The sequence below is a fragment of the Ctenocephalides felis genome, unplaced genomic scaffold, assembly GCF_003426905.1.
Source record: "Ctenocephalides felis isolate EL2017-DRISC unplaced genomic scaffold, ASM342690v1 CF-g0.4_SCAFFOLD_03571, whole genome shotgun sequence".
In the NCBI taxonomy this organism is placed as follows: Eukaryota; Metazoa; Arthropoda; class Insecta; order Siphonaptera; family Pulicidae; genus Ctenocephalides; species Ctenocephalides felis.
The window spans coordinates 65,667,730-65,685,885 of NW_020539725.1; the positions used below are offsets into that span (position 1 = coordinate 65,667,730).

Genomic DNA, 18,156 nt, shown 5'->3' on the forward strand with positions numbered 1-18,156 from the left:
TTGTTTTTAATTAGAATTTAAAAAAATCGGGATTTTTTTTTTTTTTATTGTTTCTAATTAGAATTAGAAATATTTGCAAACTTGTATTATTTTTGTGCATAATTTGTTCTTTTCGATTTCTCTGTTTCTATTTAGAAAGAAATATTGGAAATTTGTACTAATTTTTAATTTGCAATAATTTGTTTCGTTTTCCTGTTGTTTCTAATTGGAATTAAAATTAAAAATGTGTACTAACTTTGGTGCATTATAGTAATTTATTTATTCCTTTATATTTATATAAATATTAATTCAAAAATATTTTGGAAATTAATAATAAAAATATTTTAAATGGTAACTAATTTTTAATTGACAATAATTTGTTGTTTTTTTCGATTTCTAGAAATCAGCTGTTTGTAACTGAAAGTATGCAAATATATTTGGAGGATTATATTAATTTTTATACAAAAATGTTTCATATCGATTTCTAATGTTTCTAATTAAAATTGAAAATATTTGTAAATTAATGTTAAAAATATTAGGAAATTGGTACTTGTTTCTTTTATGACTATTATTGAAACATTGAAAAAGTCATCCCGGTCTCCTTATCTGATTTTATATATATATATATATATATATATATATATATATTGTATTTACCTAAATATTTTTTGACGTTCTTGGAATAGGTATAAAATAATTCGTTAATTACACAAGTCGAACCAGTTTTGTTTAAGGCCTAAAATACTAAAAATACAAAAAGCAAGTAAGCAATTCTCTATGGCAGAGAACAACATTATATAAAATTCACATTTATACATTAGAATAAAACATTTATACATATGTGTATATAATTATATATGTATAAATTTATATCCATGTGTAAAGTACAAGTACGACCGATATAGTACAATGTCATGATCTTGTATTTTTATGAACAATTTATTAAGTTTTTTTTCACGATATAAATACATGAAGCAAACCTGTCAAAAAATTAGTCTACCATGTGCATTCGTTTATAAATTACCTATTTAGTTTATTGTTGAAGCATACTGTTAATTTATTTAAAATAAATAGTTTTACTGAATTTTATGATGAATTTTTTAATTGTATTTTCGGTGTTTGTGGTCGCGGCGAATGCTGCTCATTTGCGTAAGTGAAAAAAATAATAAAAAAAAATTTAATAAAAAAAAATATAAATTGTGTAAAGGTGTAAAAAAATATCCAAACAAACGTCCTGCGCATCGAAATCAGCACCAATTTTCAAATATTTTTTTAAATTTTAGTTAGGAACAACAGAAATCGAAACAAAGCACAATTTTGTATAAAAATAGTACAAATTTTAAAACATTTTTAATTTTTATTAGACACAACAATTAGAAATTTAAAAAAAAAAACAAATTATTTCCCAAAAATTAGTATTTTCGCAATATTTTTCATTTTATTATAAGTTGGCACGAATTTTCAAATATTTTTCATTTTTATTAGAAAGAATTAGAAATTTATTAGAAATCAAATTATTTCCAGAAAATTAGTATTTTCCCAATATATTTCATTTTATTATAAGTTAGTACGAGTTTTCAAATATTTTTCATTTTTATTAAAAAAGAATTAGAAATTTGTTAGAAATCAAATTATTTCCCAAAAATTAGTATTTTCCCAATAATTTTCATTTTATTATAAGTTAGTACGAAATTTCAAATATTTTTAATTTTAATTAGAAACATTAGAAATCGCAGCAAAACAAATTATTGTACAAAAACTAGTAAAAATTACCAATAATTTTTAATTCTAATTAGAAACATTGGAAATCGAAATCATATTGCACAAAAATAGTACAATTTTCCAAATATTTTAAATTTTGATTAGAAACAACAGAAATCAAAACAAAACAAATTGTTGTAAAAAAAATAGTACAAATAATAATAATAATTTTTAATTTTGATTAGAAACAATAGAAATTAAAACAAATTCAATTATTACATGAAAATAGTACAAAATTGCAAATATCTTGAATTCTAATTAGAAATAACAGAAAACAAAATAAAATAAATTAGTATAAGTTTCTAAATAGTTTTAATTCTAATTAGAAACAACAGAAATCGAACCGAAACAAATTATTGTATAAAAACTAAAACACATTTTCAAATATTTTTAATTTTAATTAGTAAAAACAATATCCGAAGAAACAAAAAAAAATTATAAATTTCCAAATATTTTTAAATTTCATCTAATATTTTACTTTGAAATATTTCGGCATAAAAAATTATAACAAATATATTTGATTTCGCAATCAATTCAATAGATACATTAATTTTTATTGAATTCAATTTTTTTATTATTTTATTTTGTTTAATAAATAAATTTAAAATCTATTTTGAACAGTAAATCCATTAAATCCAGAAAAGAACATCCCACATACCCGAAACGATTTTATAATTATTTATTTCTATTCTATAAGAATAAGATAGTTTCTTGAGAAAACAAAAAGCCTTTTAGTTCAGAAAAATAAAACATATATTTAATTCAGTTTTTTAATTAATTTATTTTTGTTTAATAAATAAATTTAAATTGTTTTTTGAACAGTAAATCCATTAAATCCAGAAAAGAACATCCCATATTCCCGAAACGATTTTATAATTATTTCTATTCTATAAGAATAAGATAGTTTCTATAAAACATGAAGCCTTTCAGTTCAGAAAAAAAAACCTAACGATTTCTTGAAAATAATTTAATAACTTATTTATAATATTCTTGTAAATTCTACAATTTTAACGAGAAATTTCCTACTTTCAGCATCAGATGTTCCAAGATGTAAAATGGAAGACAGCCATTGTTTACAAAATGCCATTGGCGAAGGCATCAGAATTATGAAAGATGGTAATTATACTCTACTATTTAACAATTTTAGATTTAGCCAATAGTACTCAAAGAAATAAAGAATTTGGAGAAATTGTCATCAGAAATTCCAGCAACTTGTCTTAAGGCACAATGCCACTTACACCCAGTTGAAATTATAGAAAAAATTACATTTGTGTCTTTGTATTTGTTTTTTTTTTTGGTATTTCAATAATTCATATATTTTATTTTATTCCAGGAAATCCAAAAATAAATCTTTCACCACTGGAGCCTCTGAGAATAAACGAATTATCAATTGACCAAGGGGGCAACAGTTCTGTGAGCATCCAACTTAAAATCTTAAATTGCGACATGCACGGTTTCAGCCAAATCAAAGTTTCAGATGTCGAGTAAGTAAAAAAAAATATAAATTAAATGAATAAACGACAATTACTAGTGTTTTAGAGATCGAGGTAAGGTGCTAAGGTGATCTCTTAGAAAAAAGGACTCCTAACACCCTAAATCGTCACAATATAAACCTTAAATAACAACTATGTATTTTCATAAAAATTGATATATTCTATTTTTTCAGATCTTTTTCATCTGAACGTGTAGATTGGCGTATCAAAGCCCTTGTTCCTAGAGTAGAACTTGATGGAGATTTCACCTCGAAGGGACGAATACTTTTATTCCCAATCACTGGCAAAGGCAAATGCAACCTAACACTTGGTAAATAGATACAAATCAACTACTTATTCTAAAATATATATATATATATATATATATATATATATATATATATATATCTTATATATAAAACTGGAGCCCTCAATCTAATGATTCGGTAAAACTCGAAAACGGCTAAACCGATTTGGCCAGTCTTAGTCTTGAAAAATTCGTGCCAGTCCAGAGATGGTCGGAAAGGTGAGATATTATTTCAAAATCGCGTAGAAACTTTACATTTTTAATTTAAAATTTTTTGTAGAAGCGTAATTTGAATGAAACAATGGACGGTGGCTAATACGTCAAATGTCAAACGTTTTTGACAAATGATGTTCAATTACGTTTAATAGGATGTTTTACATGAATATTGTTTAATTATGATTAAATTGTAGTAAGTAGCTTTGTTTGTAGTTTCATTTATATACAAAAACGTTAGTAAACGGGCCGCAAGTGTTACTAGAGACTCAGAATATAAACTTTTTTGATATGTTAATATGAAAATGCACTTTTTGGCATATTTTTCTCAAACACGGTGCTCTGAAAGATCTCATTTGTATAATTATATACTCATTGGTATTTATAAAACATTTTCTAGGTTATATTATTTTTTATTTATATTATTTAAATTCAGAACCTAAATTTGGTATCGATCAAAGGGACATTTTGTCGAATAACATTTTTCAGTTATAATTTCCTAGAATTTATCTAAGAATAGATAGTAATATATGAAGGTCCGGGGTTAAAAAGGTCCACCACCGATGTGTCAAAAACCAGTAAAGTTAAGCTTTGTTCAACAACAATATTTGAAAGTAGAGGGAAAAAAATGTATAACCAGCTATAACCTCGATTCTCATGATTTTGCTATCGGGAGATAAACGGTTATCTTTAAAAATCCATAATAAAAGTGTTTTCTGCCGTTGGTAGTTTTTTAGCATTAGTTAAAAATGTAATTATTTTGTAAAATACCTTTAAAATTAAAATCAGACATTAAATATGTTTGCCACCTGGCCGTTACAAGATAATAAATTTTTGAAATACAGCAAAAAAGTACATTTCTACAATGATGAAGTAGCTGACAGTTTTACTGAACGTAGTCAGATAATTGTTCGTTTAAAATTTGTTATTTGTTGTGATATAATTGGTTTGATTTTTATAATATAATTAGTATTTGCTCAAAGTCAAATTGGATCTTTGTGCCTCGCCCTGCTCTACATATATACTTTTTCTTAAATTTACTTTAATTCATCGAATGTTACTTGAAACTTTTCAAAAAGCAGGTCAAAGAAAGAACACTTAATTCATTTTCTATCTCTCTTTGCAGAAATTCGAAAATTTTGTATAAGTTCAATAGTATTATTTATAATTATACACAAAATGCAGAATCCAAAAAGAATCCGAAAAACTTGGAACGTAATGAATAAGTCGAAAGACCAAAAAATACTTGGATTGGATTATACCATCTTTTCTATACAAAGTGATTAAAACTTCCAGTTTGATTGTATTGACACAATATAGACAAACTAATGGGGTTTATTGTTTTCATAATACCTCATTGTACGAGTATATAGCATTCAAACAACACATCCTTAAATACTTAAAGTATTAATTTTGTTGATTCTCTAGAAATTGTTTAGAATATACCTTACTTAGCAAAGCAACGTTTGCCGGGTCAGCTAGTATATATATATAAATATATATATATATATATATATATATATATATATATATAAATTAATTCCTAACCTTATATTTCCAGTTGACTTGGATATTACAGCAGCCCTACGATCTGGAGAACCGGTGACTAAAAACAACAAACAATATTACACAATAGAAAATGTTGAACTTAAATTTCAACCCAAAAGGTACCACATTCACCAATTTAACTTATAAGAAGTAATTTAACATTTTTCAGTTTAAAATATTCTATTTCTTTCAGAATGTATCTAACTTTCAACAACCCAGACCAAGACAGACTTCTAGAAGACCAAACCAACAGATTTTTAAACGAAAATTGGAAAGATTTATTCGAAGAGCTGAAACCGTCCTTCCAGGACTCTTTCTCAGCATTGTTTAAAGAAATCGCAGCAAGAGTTTTCGATAGAGTTCCTATTAAAGATATGTTCCTTAAGTAAATTTTGGAAATACAAATGATAGAAGAAATTAGTACTTAATAATACTCAAAGATAAGATATAAGATTGAGGCGGAACACCTGGGCTTAGGATTAAGAATATTGGATACTGAGTGACTCTTAGTTTGAATATGTGTATGAAGATGTTATTTATTACCTTGATTTTAAGTTTGTTATAAAAATTTATATAAATAAATGATCAAATATGAAATGTTATACATTAGATACAACAAAATGTACAATATTAACACAATAGGTTATATAAAATGTATATACAAATAAAATAAATATATGAAACTGATATTCCATTTTGTGATAATTTGAGAACCTCAAGGGGACTTATAGTAATCGTCCAAAAATTTTGCGTATCTTTAGGTTTCAGAGTTTACTGAATATTTTGGCTGTGTGTGTGTGTACGTATGTATGTGCGGATACAATTTTTCGTCGAAGTTTTCTCAAGCAATTTGAATTATTCAAAAATCATTCGATTCCTATTAATAAGGAGACGTGGTGATTTCTTTTTGGATGAGGCAGGTCAAGCAGTTTCAGAGATACGGAGCAAAGAGTGCAGAAAATACAAATCGAGTTTTTGAGAGAACGGAGTACCGGATTTGAATTATCTAAAAAACATTCAATTTGTAATGCTTGGGAGAAGAGATGATTAGTTTTTGGCAAAGACAGGTCCTGCCGTTTCGAAAATACACAGCTAAATGTGCAAAAAATGGCAGTGTCCGATTTGAATGGTCTAAAAAACTTTCTGCTTGTATTGACAAAACAATTGCTTTTGAGGATAAAAAATTATTACATCTTTTTTTATTTTCCGTAAAATATTTTTGTAATTTTGGATTAAAAATTCAAAAAATTACCCAGGCTAAGCACAGTCTAAGCGCCACTTTGGTACAAATGTTTACTCAAGTGCGTTTAGACTGTTTATGAATTGGAACACTTTTCCAATTTTGTGAAAACTATTGAAAAACGTGGAAATGCCGCCAAGCTGAGCCCAGTATAAGTGAAAATGCAGCACAGAATTATTTGCAAGTGCGTTTAGACTGTGACTATACGGGAGCACTTTTTCAATTTTGTTTAAATTAGGCAACTATTTTTAGAAATTGAATTGGAAATGAAATGACGATTGTTAATGTTCTGGAGATAAATTGATTTATGATTTATGATTTACATTTGATTTGCTCAAATATAACAAGATAGCAAAAATAAAGAAAGTTACAGTATTTGTAATAATATATTTGAAAACGTTGAAAATTTCTCAAATATTTTATTACGGTACAGGAAGTTCCAGCAATTTGCCTTAAGTGCACCACTAGTTTTTCATTTAATTCAGCAAGAAACACATAAATTTAATAAATAAAACCTTCACAGTAATTACTCTGATAGTAAATTCATTTGAAAGTCTAACCACAACAGTGCAATACAAATAGATGATTTATATATTGAAACATAAATCATTCAAAAAGTATCAATTCAAAAATGAACATACCTGGAAATCTTCCTCCTTAAATCTTCTATTGTTGAATATAAATACAAATTTCTTATACGTTTATATTATCAAACTTATATTTTATAAACTTATATAATTAATATATAGATAGTTAGCTTATTCATCAGTCTCATTATCACTATGACTAAATCTTGACTTTTTCTCGACTTCTGTTAAAGTAACGGGTAACAAATCACCCCATTTGCTCGACCTCACACAATGGTAAGCCGTTCTGCAAAGAAATAATAAAAAATATGTAGAAAACAATATAACAAAGTATAAATGTATTATATCATGCAATATATTTTATATTTCTTCCTTCTACTTACTTTCCATGTTTAGCAGCAGTAACAACGACTTCTTTTAATTGACCATCAGAAGTGCACATTCTGCACACGGTGTGTTTCGACCTCACCAAAGTGGGCCTAACTATTCTCGGCCAAGTACAAGTAACAGAATCACCCTTGTCATCATATACTTCCTCATCACTTTTCACATTAACCTCATCGCTTGTACTTTCTTTCTTGTCAATATTAAGATTTCTGATCGATTCTTCTCTTTCAGAACTGAAGCGATTGAGTTTTTGCCTCAATTTTTTTTTAGTTAATACATCTGTTGATGAGTCGCTGATTGCTTTTTTTCTGAGAACTATGTAACTGAATCGTTCTGTTTTGATTTGGGATACAGCGGCTAGAGGTATAGTTGAATATTTTACTTCAAAATTGCATGGGGTTTCATCTGTCATGAATCGTGGACATGGTTTGGAGTGCGGACACTGAAAGATATAATAATAAATGATATACACATTAAAAATACTATGTAAATAAATGATAGATAATAAAAAAAACAATATTATAAAGTAACACCATAATAATTCTGTTATCATAACATTTTTATATGTAAAATACATCTGATCTCACGGAAAATGTATAGACATTTTCTTAATTTTCAATACCAAGAACAAGCATAAAAGACCATTGCCATGACAACGCTACTTTATGAGCTATGTTAAAGCAGAATTGCCCGCTTAGTTACTGTTGAATATGTTTTGTTACGAGTGATTATTAATATTATTACCGGGGCGAATATTTCTGCATCATATTGCAACAGAAAGTCTCGTGCTTCAGAAATCAATCTAAATCCAGCATTCGTTCCCATTTCTACGATAACTAAAAATTGTTCAGTTTTGTTCCACAATTTTACCAGTTTCTCCAAACGCAATTCTGGTGTCGACATTTCAAAAAGGGTGTAGGCACATAGGACTATATCGTATCTGATCTGAAAAATAGACAATACATAATTAGAATTGAATAATTGGGGAATATAGATTGTTAACTTATTCATCAGTCTCTCGATCACTAATACTAAATCTTGTCTTTTTGCAAAATGGCATTGAACACAAATTTATGAAATTACAACTTAATAAAAAAAAATTGTGACTTCGAATACTCATCTTCTATATATATAAAAATAAGTCGGGTTTTCCTTCCTGACGAAATAACTCCAGAACGCACGAACCGATTTCGACAATTTTGCATTCGTTGGAAAGGTCTCGGGCTCCGCAAGGTTTATAGCTAAGAAAATTAGTTGTGCATGGCATCGTGCCTTAATGCAAGCTGCTGGAACTTCACGCACCAAAAATTCAAGTAATGACATTAGTGAGAATTATCAGAATTATGGTTGGTTAAGTCAACGAGCACTTCTGGCCGCAAAGAATAATGATGTACACGCACTAAATTTCACCATTCAATTAAAAAATGCTGGCGATTTGGTGACATACCAATGATTCCGACTGGTCTTCCGTTTGACTTCAAACGATTGCAATTTCCAGTTCGCCTTGCGTTCGCAATAACAAATCGCAAGACCAATCGCTTAGTGTTTGCGGGATAAATTTAAAATAGACTATTTAGAAAATCATTGTTTTTCACATGGGCAGTTATACGTTGCCTGTTCACGAGTTAGAAAACCATCCGCTTTGTTTGTGTTAACGTCAGACCAAAAAACAAAAAATGTGGTTGACCAAAGAGCACTTCAATGAAACGGATAATTTGCGGATTCACTTTCACTTACTTAGAGAAGTTCAACTAAAAAACACTTAATTTTTGTAATCGAAATAAAATCATTACTGTTGTATAATAAAATCAAATTTTTCCTTTTCAAATATAAAGCAAACAAAAAATTTCTTTCATCTTCATCTTTCTCACGAAACCATCTGGTGGCGAAACGGAGTTCGTCGGGTTTGCTAGTTGGGTATAAAAAATGTTAAAAAATATCACGCCATTATTTCATTTAATGTATTTTTATAATTAAATTGCATGAAAATTTTCGTTAAAATCGTCAGAAAAAGTCTACAATCAATTATACAAAAAATTATTTAAATTTAATTGTTAGATGTTGATGTCAAATTCTTACCGAAATTGAATTCTTTCCGATACTAAAAGCTTTAACATTATATATCTTGTTTCAAACATTATACTATAACAACTTATACAGTTATTGAGTAACATTTAATTAAATTAATCGTTGCACAATTTTACAAACTTTCAAACCTCCATTTTAAACACATCGTTTGACCTCGTTGATTTTCGTTTTTGACGAAATACCACGGAAAAAAAATTGTCATCGGTCAACACTAGACAAATGTCAAATGTCATTAAATAAAAATGTAAAAGAAAACATTGCAACAAATCATATTATAAATAATTATATCAATAAAAAAGGATTAAAATACATAAACAATAAACAGAAAATAAATTAAAAAATATATATAAAGAAATGATAGTGTACAATTTGCATGTATGAATAATTGTGTAAATAACATAAGGTTATATCAACAAAGTTGACAGGAATTAATTGGAATAAGAATGGAAATATTTTTTAAAAAAGGTATGTTATGTATATTTATACTGTATGGAATATATTTCGCTTCTATTTACTGCTCAAATTTAAATCATGTGTAAAAGTTTTTGCCTTGATTTTATTTTTTGTGGAGTTTAGGCAAATTTCTACAATTACAATAATATGTAATCTGTATTATCACATAATTTCTAATTTATTTCTATATATTCATTGTATCTAGAGATATATATAATTAATTAAATTCTATTAGCACAACATTTTTGATAAATTAATTGATTTGAAATGAAAATGTGATTTATTTTATCACCTTTTAAATTTATTTCAGGTTGTGAGTTAGTGCTCCAATAAACAAAAGAATATCATTGTTAATTTGATCAATAATTTATTAAGAATGAATAACTTTACTGGTCCATATGCAGAACAAATATTTGCTCTAAATTTAACCAACAATAATTCAGAAAGAACAACATATACCAACAATGTCCAAATTAAAACCGAACCTTATGCTAAAGATTCCACTTACGTGCCAAAAGTTAAAACAGAAGCAAATGATTTTGAAGAAAACGAAGTGCAATGTAAATCTGAAATAATAGACCCCGAATACGAAAGGTTTGATCTAACAAATTCATCTATCAGTAATGATATGTTTTATCCGAATGCGCAAATAAAACAAGAAGCTTATGACTACGAAAGTACTACAGATGATAACTCCAACAATGTACCAATGGAATATGAAAGCCATGATTCCAGATTATACTACAGTAATAAATCTAATACTTGTAATACGTGTGGCAAAACCTTTAAATCAAATTATTCCATCAAAATACATATGCTAACGCATACGAACTACAGGCCTCATAAATGTCACATATGTGAAAAAGCCTTTAAATTACCGTCTCATTTACGAGAGCACATTCTGACTCACCAGTCTGAAGGCCCTCATAAATGCACACTTTGTGAAAAGACTTTCAATCAATCGAGTCATTTGAAAAGGCACTTTTTATTACATACCGGGCATCGAGCGTATAAATGTGAAGAGTGTGGTAAAACATTTGTTAGTAATGGTAATTTAAAAGAACATATGCTTACGCACAGGAGTGTGAGGGATTATGAATGCGACAGGTGCCACAGAGCATTTCATAGACATTCACATTTAAAGAAGCACTTGGAAGAACACGATACTGATAAGTACAATTACGAGAAAAAAGAGGAGTATATTTGTGAAAAATGTGGTAAAGTTTATAAATTGTATGCGGCTTATAAAAACCACTTAGAAAAAGAAGTGCATGAACCAAAAGAATATAAATGCCACATATGTTCTAAAGTGTTCTTTGAAAAACATAATTTAGGTCGACATATTTCAAGACACACAAAAGAAAAAGTGTTTGAATGCGGCATATGCAATAAAGGCTTCACCGAAGCCTTCAATCTTAAAAAACATTTAATAGTTCATACAGGAGAAAAACCTTATTCTTGCCAAATATGCAATAAATCATTTAGTGCTGATGCAAATCTAAAAACACACATGTTAGTACATTCTGATGAAAAGCCTTTCAAGTGCGAATTCTGCGATAAATTATTCAAAAGAGCATATGATGTTAAAATGCATCAAATGACCCATCAAAAAGTTCGTCCCTGTAAATGTGTTATCTGTGATAAAACATTCACTAAAGAAATATATGTTAAAAGACATATGATGAAATCTCATAAAGTATAATATAGTATGTTATTTTATTTGTTGTTATAAATGATCTATTAAATAGAAATGTGCAATAAAGTCGACCGGGAATCTTCAGAAGGAAGCCGACTTGAAAGAAATAATATATAGCTGAATTTATTGTAAAAATTATAAAATAATTACAGTTGCATCACAGTTTGTGTAACACCATTCTGGAAATGGTATTTGTTTTTGAATCTTATTAAATATTTTAAATACATGTGATATTAAAAATTGATGCTCTTTTATTACATATCTTATATATAGAATTTTTCTGTAATGATGTATGTATGTAGATATACTCCTCCTAAACTATTATAAGAATTTTGATAAATCTTTCTGAAGCTTGTTAAGAAAATTTTTTAGGATGTATGTGATTATAAATTATAGTAATATTGTAGAAATAAATTGAAAAAATAAAGCTCAAATTGATTCTACATTTTTTTAGTTAGAAAACGTTTATATGTGAAAAAAAAATCTGTTTTTATGGGTTTTCCGGCAATTATTCAATTTTTTCTCACTGTAAGAACCATCCTTGAACTACAATGAACATTTTAAAAAAAGAATTGGCCAAATTGGTCCAGGAGTTGTTTAGTTATGCGCTTACCAACACATTTTGTGATTCATTTTTATATATAAATATAAATATATATATATATATATATATATATATATTTAATTTATCAAAATTTACCTCTCTTGCTGCAGGCAAAAATTGTCTATATGAGATTCCTTTTATAGGGTTCAGTTTATTCCCCCGGCCACCTTTGAGAATAATATCAGCCAAGTCGTTCATTGAACTTGATGAATCAACACAGAAATATTCAAAAATGTTTGATTTCCAAAAATGGTTTACTGCCCATGTACCAGTGCCTACACCTGACCCAAAATCCAAGAAACTCTTTGGTTTGAAATCAAGAACCCTGAAAAAATAATAAAGAAACAGATTTAATAAAAATTATATTTTTAGAAAAATCATAATAATAATTAAGTAAATTGATGAAAGGAAGCACTATTACTTTAACATTTACACAAATAATATTTAATTACTGAAAAGAGTTAATATATTTTTAATTATGAATAAATTTAATTCTTTTTACTTATTACCAGAGAACATTGGAGTTCAAATAATTACTTTTATTACCTGTCATATATTTCTCCAAAAATTCTAACGAGTACAGCATATTCCTGAGCAGATCTTCCAAACATATAAGTCAGAGCTCCCAAATCATCATACGACATTGGCTTCCAGCCGTATATTTGTTTATTACATTTTACCATTATTTCATTATGCAAGAATTTCTCTTGTTTAACTCTTTCTTCTTCCGGCATGTCATCAGTAAATTTATATTTCGACTTTTCTAATATTTTTAATCTAATTTGTTCATATTTATCTCGCCTTTCGAGCTGTGTGGGAGGCGGGTGTCTTCCAGCTAAGTATCTGTTTAATTCTTGGCCATCATTTACCAATTTCTTTATTGGAAAATCTAAAACCACAAACATGATCCATATTATGAATACTATTGGCATTTATATATATAAGTATTTTATTATTACCTTGTATAGAATTTTCCATTGCCTTGATATACTCAATTGGAAGCTGAACATTTTTATATTTCATAACACCAGGATGTTTACGTGGTTTATAAATTGCATTCTGTATATCTTCGTTGACTTTTTCATCTAACAGTACAGCTGTTCGAACTGTGCTCATAAACTGAAAAAAGGTAATGTGATTAACAAACAAATAATTCATAAGATACAAACATTGTTAGATAAAAGTACAAGTTTATATTATTAAGCTAATTGAATGTGTTTGAAATGTTTTATACAACTTTACTAATGTTTCAAGTAAAAATATATTGTATATAATTATATTTAACTATTCTTTGTTAATAAAGATTTACATCATAAATATTATGTTGAAACCAGGGATTAGTTATAATAAGTGCAATGCAATAAGAAGATCTTGAACATGATCACTCAGGGTAATTGAAAGAATTACTGCATTCATTAGTTATTCTCAAACTATTATACAAATTAATTGTACGTTAGATGTAATTGTAAATGGTTATCTTATGCATCCAATATTCAAATACACGATAATACAAAAACAAAATATTCATCCAAACTGTGTTTAAATTAACTTAGAAGAATTGTTTTTATCTTAATCACAAGTGTATCTTTTGCATTACATCTTGCAAATGCTTTCAGGTTAGCTAAATACTATAATAAAAAAAATACTCAGAAATATCTTACACCATACCTTTATATTATAATATATTTTATTAGAAAACGAACTAATATTTAGTTTCAACATTTTAATTAATCATACATTAAATATATTTCATTTTAATTCAATTGACAACATAAATGAGAAAACATAACCTCAAAATAAGCATAATCGAACACAAACATAAATTGAACATATTAATTTTTACTATACCTTTACATTATGAAATATTCTATTAGAAATTAAACTTATATTTAGTTTCAACATTTTAATTAATCATAAATTAAATATATTTTAATTTAATTCATTTTATTCTTTTTACACATAACCCAACTTCAACGCATGACATTTGACAGTTTAACACATTGAAAGAAATACAACATAACCTCAAAATCATTATAGACCAGAATTAAATATTATAACGATAATTTATGAAAAGATGTTTTAATTTGAAATTAAATTCAATATAAATGTATTTATTGTAATTATATAAGTGTTAATATTTATAGGTAACTTAGGAATTCAATTAATTTGGAATTACCATTTACTTCCACATACATACTTTGTTGCAGCTCATTAATTACCAATAATATTATATATTGTTTATATAATATACTGTACCAATAATATTCAATAATATTATATATTATTTACACTAATTACCTATTTATTTTTTATATAATGACTTTTTTATCCTGGTTAAACATTTAGTCTGTTAGGATCTCTATTGTTTGCCTTCGGTTAATATTTTAAGTAGTTATTTTTAATTGTTTGTTTAAAATATGTGAATTAAAGAATAAATCGTACTACATAAAACCAAAATTGTATATATTTATCTATTCAATTCATTTTTCTATTTCACTAATTATAATTTAATTGATAAAGATCTACAGCAAGAAATGTATTTTTATAATTAATTGTTTTTTCAAAATAAAGTCTGTTAATCTGTAAAGTCTTAAATCTTAAAATATGTTTTAATTTACAGCTAATACTATAACATGTTCTCTTATTACTGATTTGAATTAAATATATAACAAATGCAAATAAAATATGAAAAAAGTAGTCGTAGGAGTCTCTGGAGGAGTTGACAGTGCAGTAACTGCACTTTTGCTCAAGCAAAAAGGTATACAGCTGTTATATATATATTTATATATATATATATATATATATATATATATATATATATATATATATAATATATAAATTTATTTATTTTATAGGATATGATGTTCAAGGTGTATTTATGAAAAACTGGGACACGGGCGAAGAAACTGGTGTTTGTACGACTTCAAAAGATCTAGAAGATGCAAAATGGATGTGTGATCAAATCAAAATTCCTTTTCGTGAAGTTAATTATGTGAAACATTATTGGAATGATGTCTTTAGGTAGATATTAAACTCTTGAGATTTTTATACTTGAAAACCTAAATATGATTCAATTGTTTTTTATTTTTATTAGTCATTTAGTTTCTGGTTACCAAAAAGGCTTAACACCAAATCCCGACATACTTTGCAACCGAAACGTAAAATTCAACCATTTTCTTAACTATGCACTAAACGATTTACAAGCTGATGCTGTTGCAACTGGACACTACGCTAGAACAACATTTGGACCGTACTTGGAAAACTATCAACCAGATACAGGTAATACAGTCAAAATAATTTCTATAATCTGTATGTAAGTATTTTTTATCTCTAGATGTGCATCTATTGGAAGCTTTTGACAAAACAAAATGCCAAGCTTTTTTCTTATGTGGAATCAGACAAAAATCTTTGAGACGTATAATGTTTCCATTGGGCGAATTAAGGAAGGTGGATGTTAAAGAAATTGCTAGAAATTCTGGTTTAGTCAGGTTGGCCAAGAAGAAGGAAAGTATGGGGATTTGTTTCATTGGGAAAAGGCATTTCCAAGATTTTATAGCAGAGGTGAGGGGATGATAATTGTTTTATATTGTGTTCTGTGAAAAATTTATAATATTTTCTAATCTAATTTGGTACTTTTAGTATGTCAATCACATTCCTGGCAACTTCATCGATGTGGACACTGGCAAAGTGGTTGGCACCCACAATGGTATCCACATGTGGACAATTGGACAACGGACAAACTTATCAGGGTTCAGCAAAGCCTATTTTATTTTGAAGAAGATTTCCCCTGATATTTTAGTAGTAAGTAATTGATTCATCTTGATAAATTTAAGGGGGTATTCTAGTATAGAGCAATGAATTTTAGGTCATTTTTAAAGTGTCATAAAAGAAAGCAATGAATGTTTTTACTATCCATTTTTTGTCACTTGTTTATTAATATTATTAAAATATAATACATTAATTAAAAAAAAAGTTGAAAATTGAAGAAACTGGCGGCTGATGAAGTGGGGGGTCTCAAAAAATTGGCACCTCAGTCTTGACATGATACCAGCCCTCTTAGCCATCCGAAATAAAAGAAATAAAAAGATTATGAATCTACAATGATGTCGCAATCGCCCGAACTAGCAATGAGTGAAATTTTTTTTTACAAATTGGCGACTGTTTGAAAAAAGTGTCCTTTTCTACTGTTTTTTTTTTTTATTCTTTTTGTTATTTTTTTATTTTTTGCATTTCCGATGGCTAGGAGGGCTGAAATCATGTCAAGACTGAGGTGCCAATTTTTTGAGACCACCCACTTCATCAGCTGCCAGTTTTTACAATTTTCAACTTTTTTATTTTTTAATTTTTGTTTTCTATTTTGATAATATTAATGAACAAGTGGTAAAAAATGGATAGTAAAAACATTCATTGCTTTGTTTTACAACACTTTAAAAATGACATAAAATTTTGGTCTTTTATTTTTTAGGCTGCCGGTACAGACCACCCCAGATTGCACACAAAATTTGTTTTATCCCACGAACCGAATTGGATTTGCCACGAGCCACTGGAGTTGACCAAAAACAAAATATTGGAATGCTATTTTCGGTTTCAGCATACAAAACCTTTAATTCCGTGTCGTATAGTTAAATATTCTGTAAATAAATTGTTTATTATGTTAGAAAAATCAGCAAGGGCGATAACTCCTGGACAATATGCTGTTTTTTATAAAGACGGTGAATGTTTGGGAGGCGCTCAGATTATTGGACCGGGACCATCAGATATTTATTTTAATGGAGAAGAATTATGATATAGAACTATAATAATTAGGTAACAGTAATAGAAAAATAAAATAATATTTTCAAGAGTAAAATGTTGTTTGTAAATTTATGAGGGCTTATAATAATATTTTAGGATGGACATTATTATTTAATACACATAGTTTTTAACTTCCCGAAGGGCAAGTTATAGTAATCGCAAAAAATCGAAAATAAAATTTTTTATACATCTTTACGTTCCAGAGGTTTCTGAATATTTTGGCATACCTTAGAAAAAATGGATGTATCTGTGTGTTCGGATACAAATTTTCGTCGACGATTTTGGGAACACGGATGAAGCGATTTGAATAATTCAAAAAACATTCGATTCGTATTGATAAGGAGACGTGCTGATTAGTTTTTGGCGAAGGCAGCTCTAGCCGTTCGGAAGATATGAGGCAAAAGAGCCGAAAACAGTAACTCAGTTATTAAGAGAACGGAGCGTCCGATTTGAATAATTCAAAAAACATTTTACTTGTATTACCAAGATGAAGAACTGCTCAAATTTTCATGAAGGCAGGCCTAGCGGTTTCGGAGATTTAGTGAAATGCCATCTACAAAAATGCCATCTGGCGGTCAAAAATGATCATTAGACATATGCACATTAAATTATCAGATATTTTATAGAGATTTTAACAATATGTATACATTTTGTTTACATTGCTATGGGTTCCGTACCACCGTTTATCCGATAGACGGCGGCGCGGCGCTACGCGCTTCGATATTTCATCACTGTACAGTTAAAGCGTACGATTGCTTTGAAAAAAAGTTCAGAACTCCCAAAACATTTCAAAATACACTTTTCTTCAAAGTCTTTTTTCAAAAAAAAGTAATTTTTTTAGGAGAAATCACATATTTACAAATGCAATTATCATAACATCACATGATACTATTGTAGGATAAACAAAATAGTTGGAAAAATAAATCAGAATAAATATAAAGTAATAACGAGTTGTTTTAAACACATGATGTGTTTCAATATAGCGCCACAAGCGTGTCATATATATTATAAATATAATAATATAAAC

General features: G+C 27.7%; 4 protein-coding genes across 4 annotated transcripts; 3 read left to right on the top strand and 1 right to left on the bottom strand.

Annotated features, from left to right (window-relative positions):
* Positions 1–990: 990 nt before the first annotated feature.
* LOC113386848 (protein takeout-like) lies at positions 991–5,766 on the top strand. The gene is made up of 6 exons (XM_026624607.1): positions 991–1,128; positions 2,773–2,856; positions 3,074–3,224; positions 3,407–3,543; positions 5,294–5,399; positions 5,474–5,766. The coding sequence occupies exons 1-6, from the start codon at positions 1,068–1,070 to the stop codon at positions 5,667–5,669; spliced, it is 735 nt and encodes a 244-aa protein (XP_026480392.1). The 5' UTR covers positions 991–1,067; the 3' UTR covers positions 5,670–5,766.
* A 1,412-nt stretch (positions 5,767–7,178) lies between these two features.
* On the bottom strand, positions 7,179–14,222 carry LOC113385069 (methyltransferase-like protein 17, mitochondrial). The gene is made up of 7 exons (XM_026622873.1): positions 14,184–14,222; positions 13,295–13,454; positions 12,882–13,224; positions 12,432–12,660; positions 8,239–8,439; positions 7,491–7,936; positions 7,179–7,393 (listed from the first exon to the last, which is right to left on the bottom strand). Exons 2-7 carry the CDS (start codon positions 13,449–13,451, stop codon positions 7,279–7,281), a joined length of 1,491 nt encoding a protein of 496 aa, XP_026478658.1. The 5' UTR covers positions 13,452–13,454; positions 14,184–14,222; the 3' UTR covers positions 7,179–7,278.
* Positions 9,985–11,829, top strand: LOC113385070 (zinc finger protein 436-like). Its single transcript, XM_026622874.1, has 2 exons — positions 9,985–10,047; positions 10,346–11,829. Exon 2 carries the CDS (start codon positions 10,412–10,414, stop codon positions 11,735–11,737), a length of 1,326 nt encoding a protein of 441 aa, XP_026478659.1. The 5' UTR covers positions 9,985–10,047; positions 10,346–10,411; the 3' UTR covers positions 11,738–11,829.
* A 757-nt stretch (positions 14,223–14,979) lies between the features above and the next one.
* LOC113386526 (mitochondrial tRNA-specific 2-thiouridylase 1-like) lies at positions 14,980–17,121 on the top strand. The gene is made up of 6 exons (XM_026624305.1): positions 14,980–15,093; positions 15,191–15,356; positions 15,430–15,614; positions 15,670–15,896; positions 15,975–16,136; positions 16,801–17,121. Exons 1-6 carry the CDS (start codon positions 15,021–15,023, stop codon positions 17,119–17,121), a joined length of 1,134 nt encoding a protein of 377 aa, XP_026480090.1. The 5' UTR covers positions 14,980–15,020.
* The last annotated feature ends 1,035 nt before the right edge of the window (positions 17,122–18,156 follow it).

Bases quoted from the DNA above. Each gene is read 5' to 3' on its own strand.
- LOC113385069 (XM_026622873.1), bottom strand. From the start codon at position 13,451: ATGAGCACAGTTCGAACAGCTGTACTGTTAGATGAAAAAGTCAACGAA. The intron at 7,937-8,238 runs GTAATAATATTA...TATATCTTTCAG, and splicing joins ATGCAGAAATATTCGCCCCG to TGTCCGCACTCCAAACCATG. The intron at 7,394-7,490 runs GTAAGTAGAAGG...ATTTCTTTGCAG, and splicing joins ACTGCTGCTAAACATGGAAA to AACGGCTTACCATTGTGTGA.
- LOC113386526 (XM_026624305.1), top strand. From the start codon at position 15,021: ATGAAAAAAGTAGTCGTAGGAGTCTCTGGAGGAGTTGACAGTGCAGTA. The intron at 15,357-15,429 runs GTAGATATTAAA...TATTTTTATTAG, and splicing joins TATTGGAATGATGTCTTTAG to TCATTTAGTTTCTGGTTACC. The intron at 15,897-15,974 runs GTGAGGGGATGA...TGGTACTTTTAG, and splicing joins TCCAAGATTTTATAGCAGAG to TATGTCAATCACATTCCTGG.
- LOC113386848 (XM_026624607.1), top strand. From the start codon at position 1,068: ATGATGAATTTTTTAATTGTATTTTCGGTGTTTGTGGTCGCGGCGAAT. The intron at 2,857-3,073 runs GTAATTATACTC...ATTTTATTCCAG, and splicing joins CATCAGAATTATGAAAGATG to GAAATCCAAAAATAAATCTT. The intron at 3,544-5,293 runs GTAAATAGATAC...TTATATTTCCAG, and splicing joins CAAATGCAACCTAACACTTG to TTGACTTGGATATTACAGCA.
- LOC113385070 (XM_026622874.1), top strand. From the start codon at position 10,412: ATGAATAACTTTACTGGTCCATATGCAGAACAAATATTTGCTCTAAAT.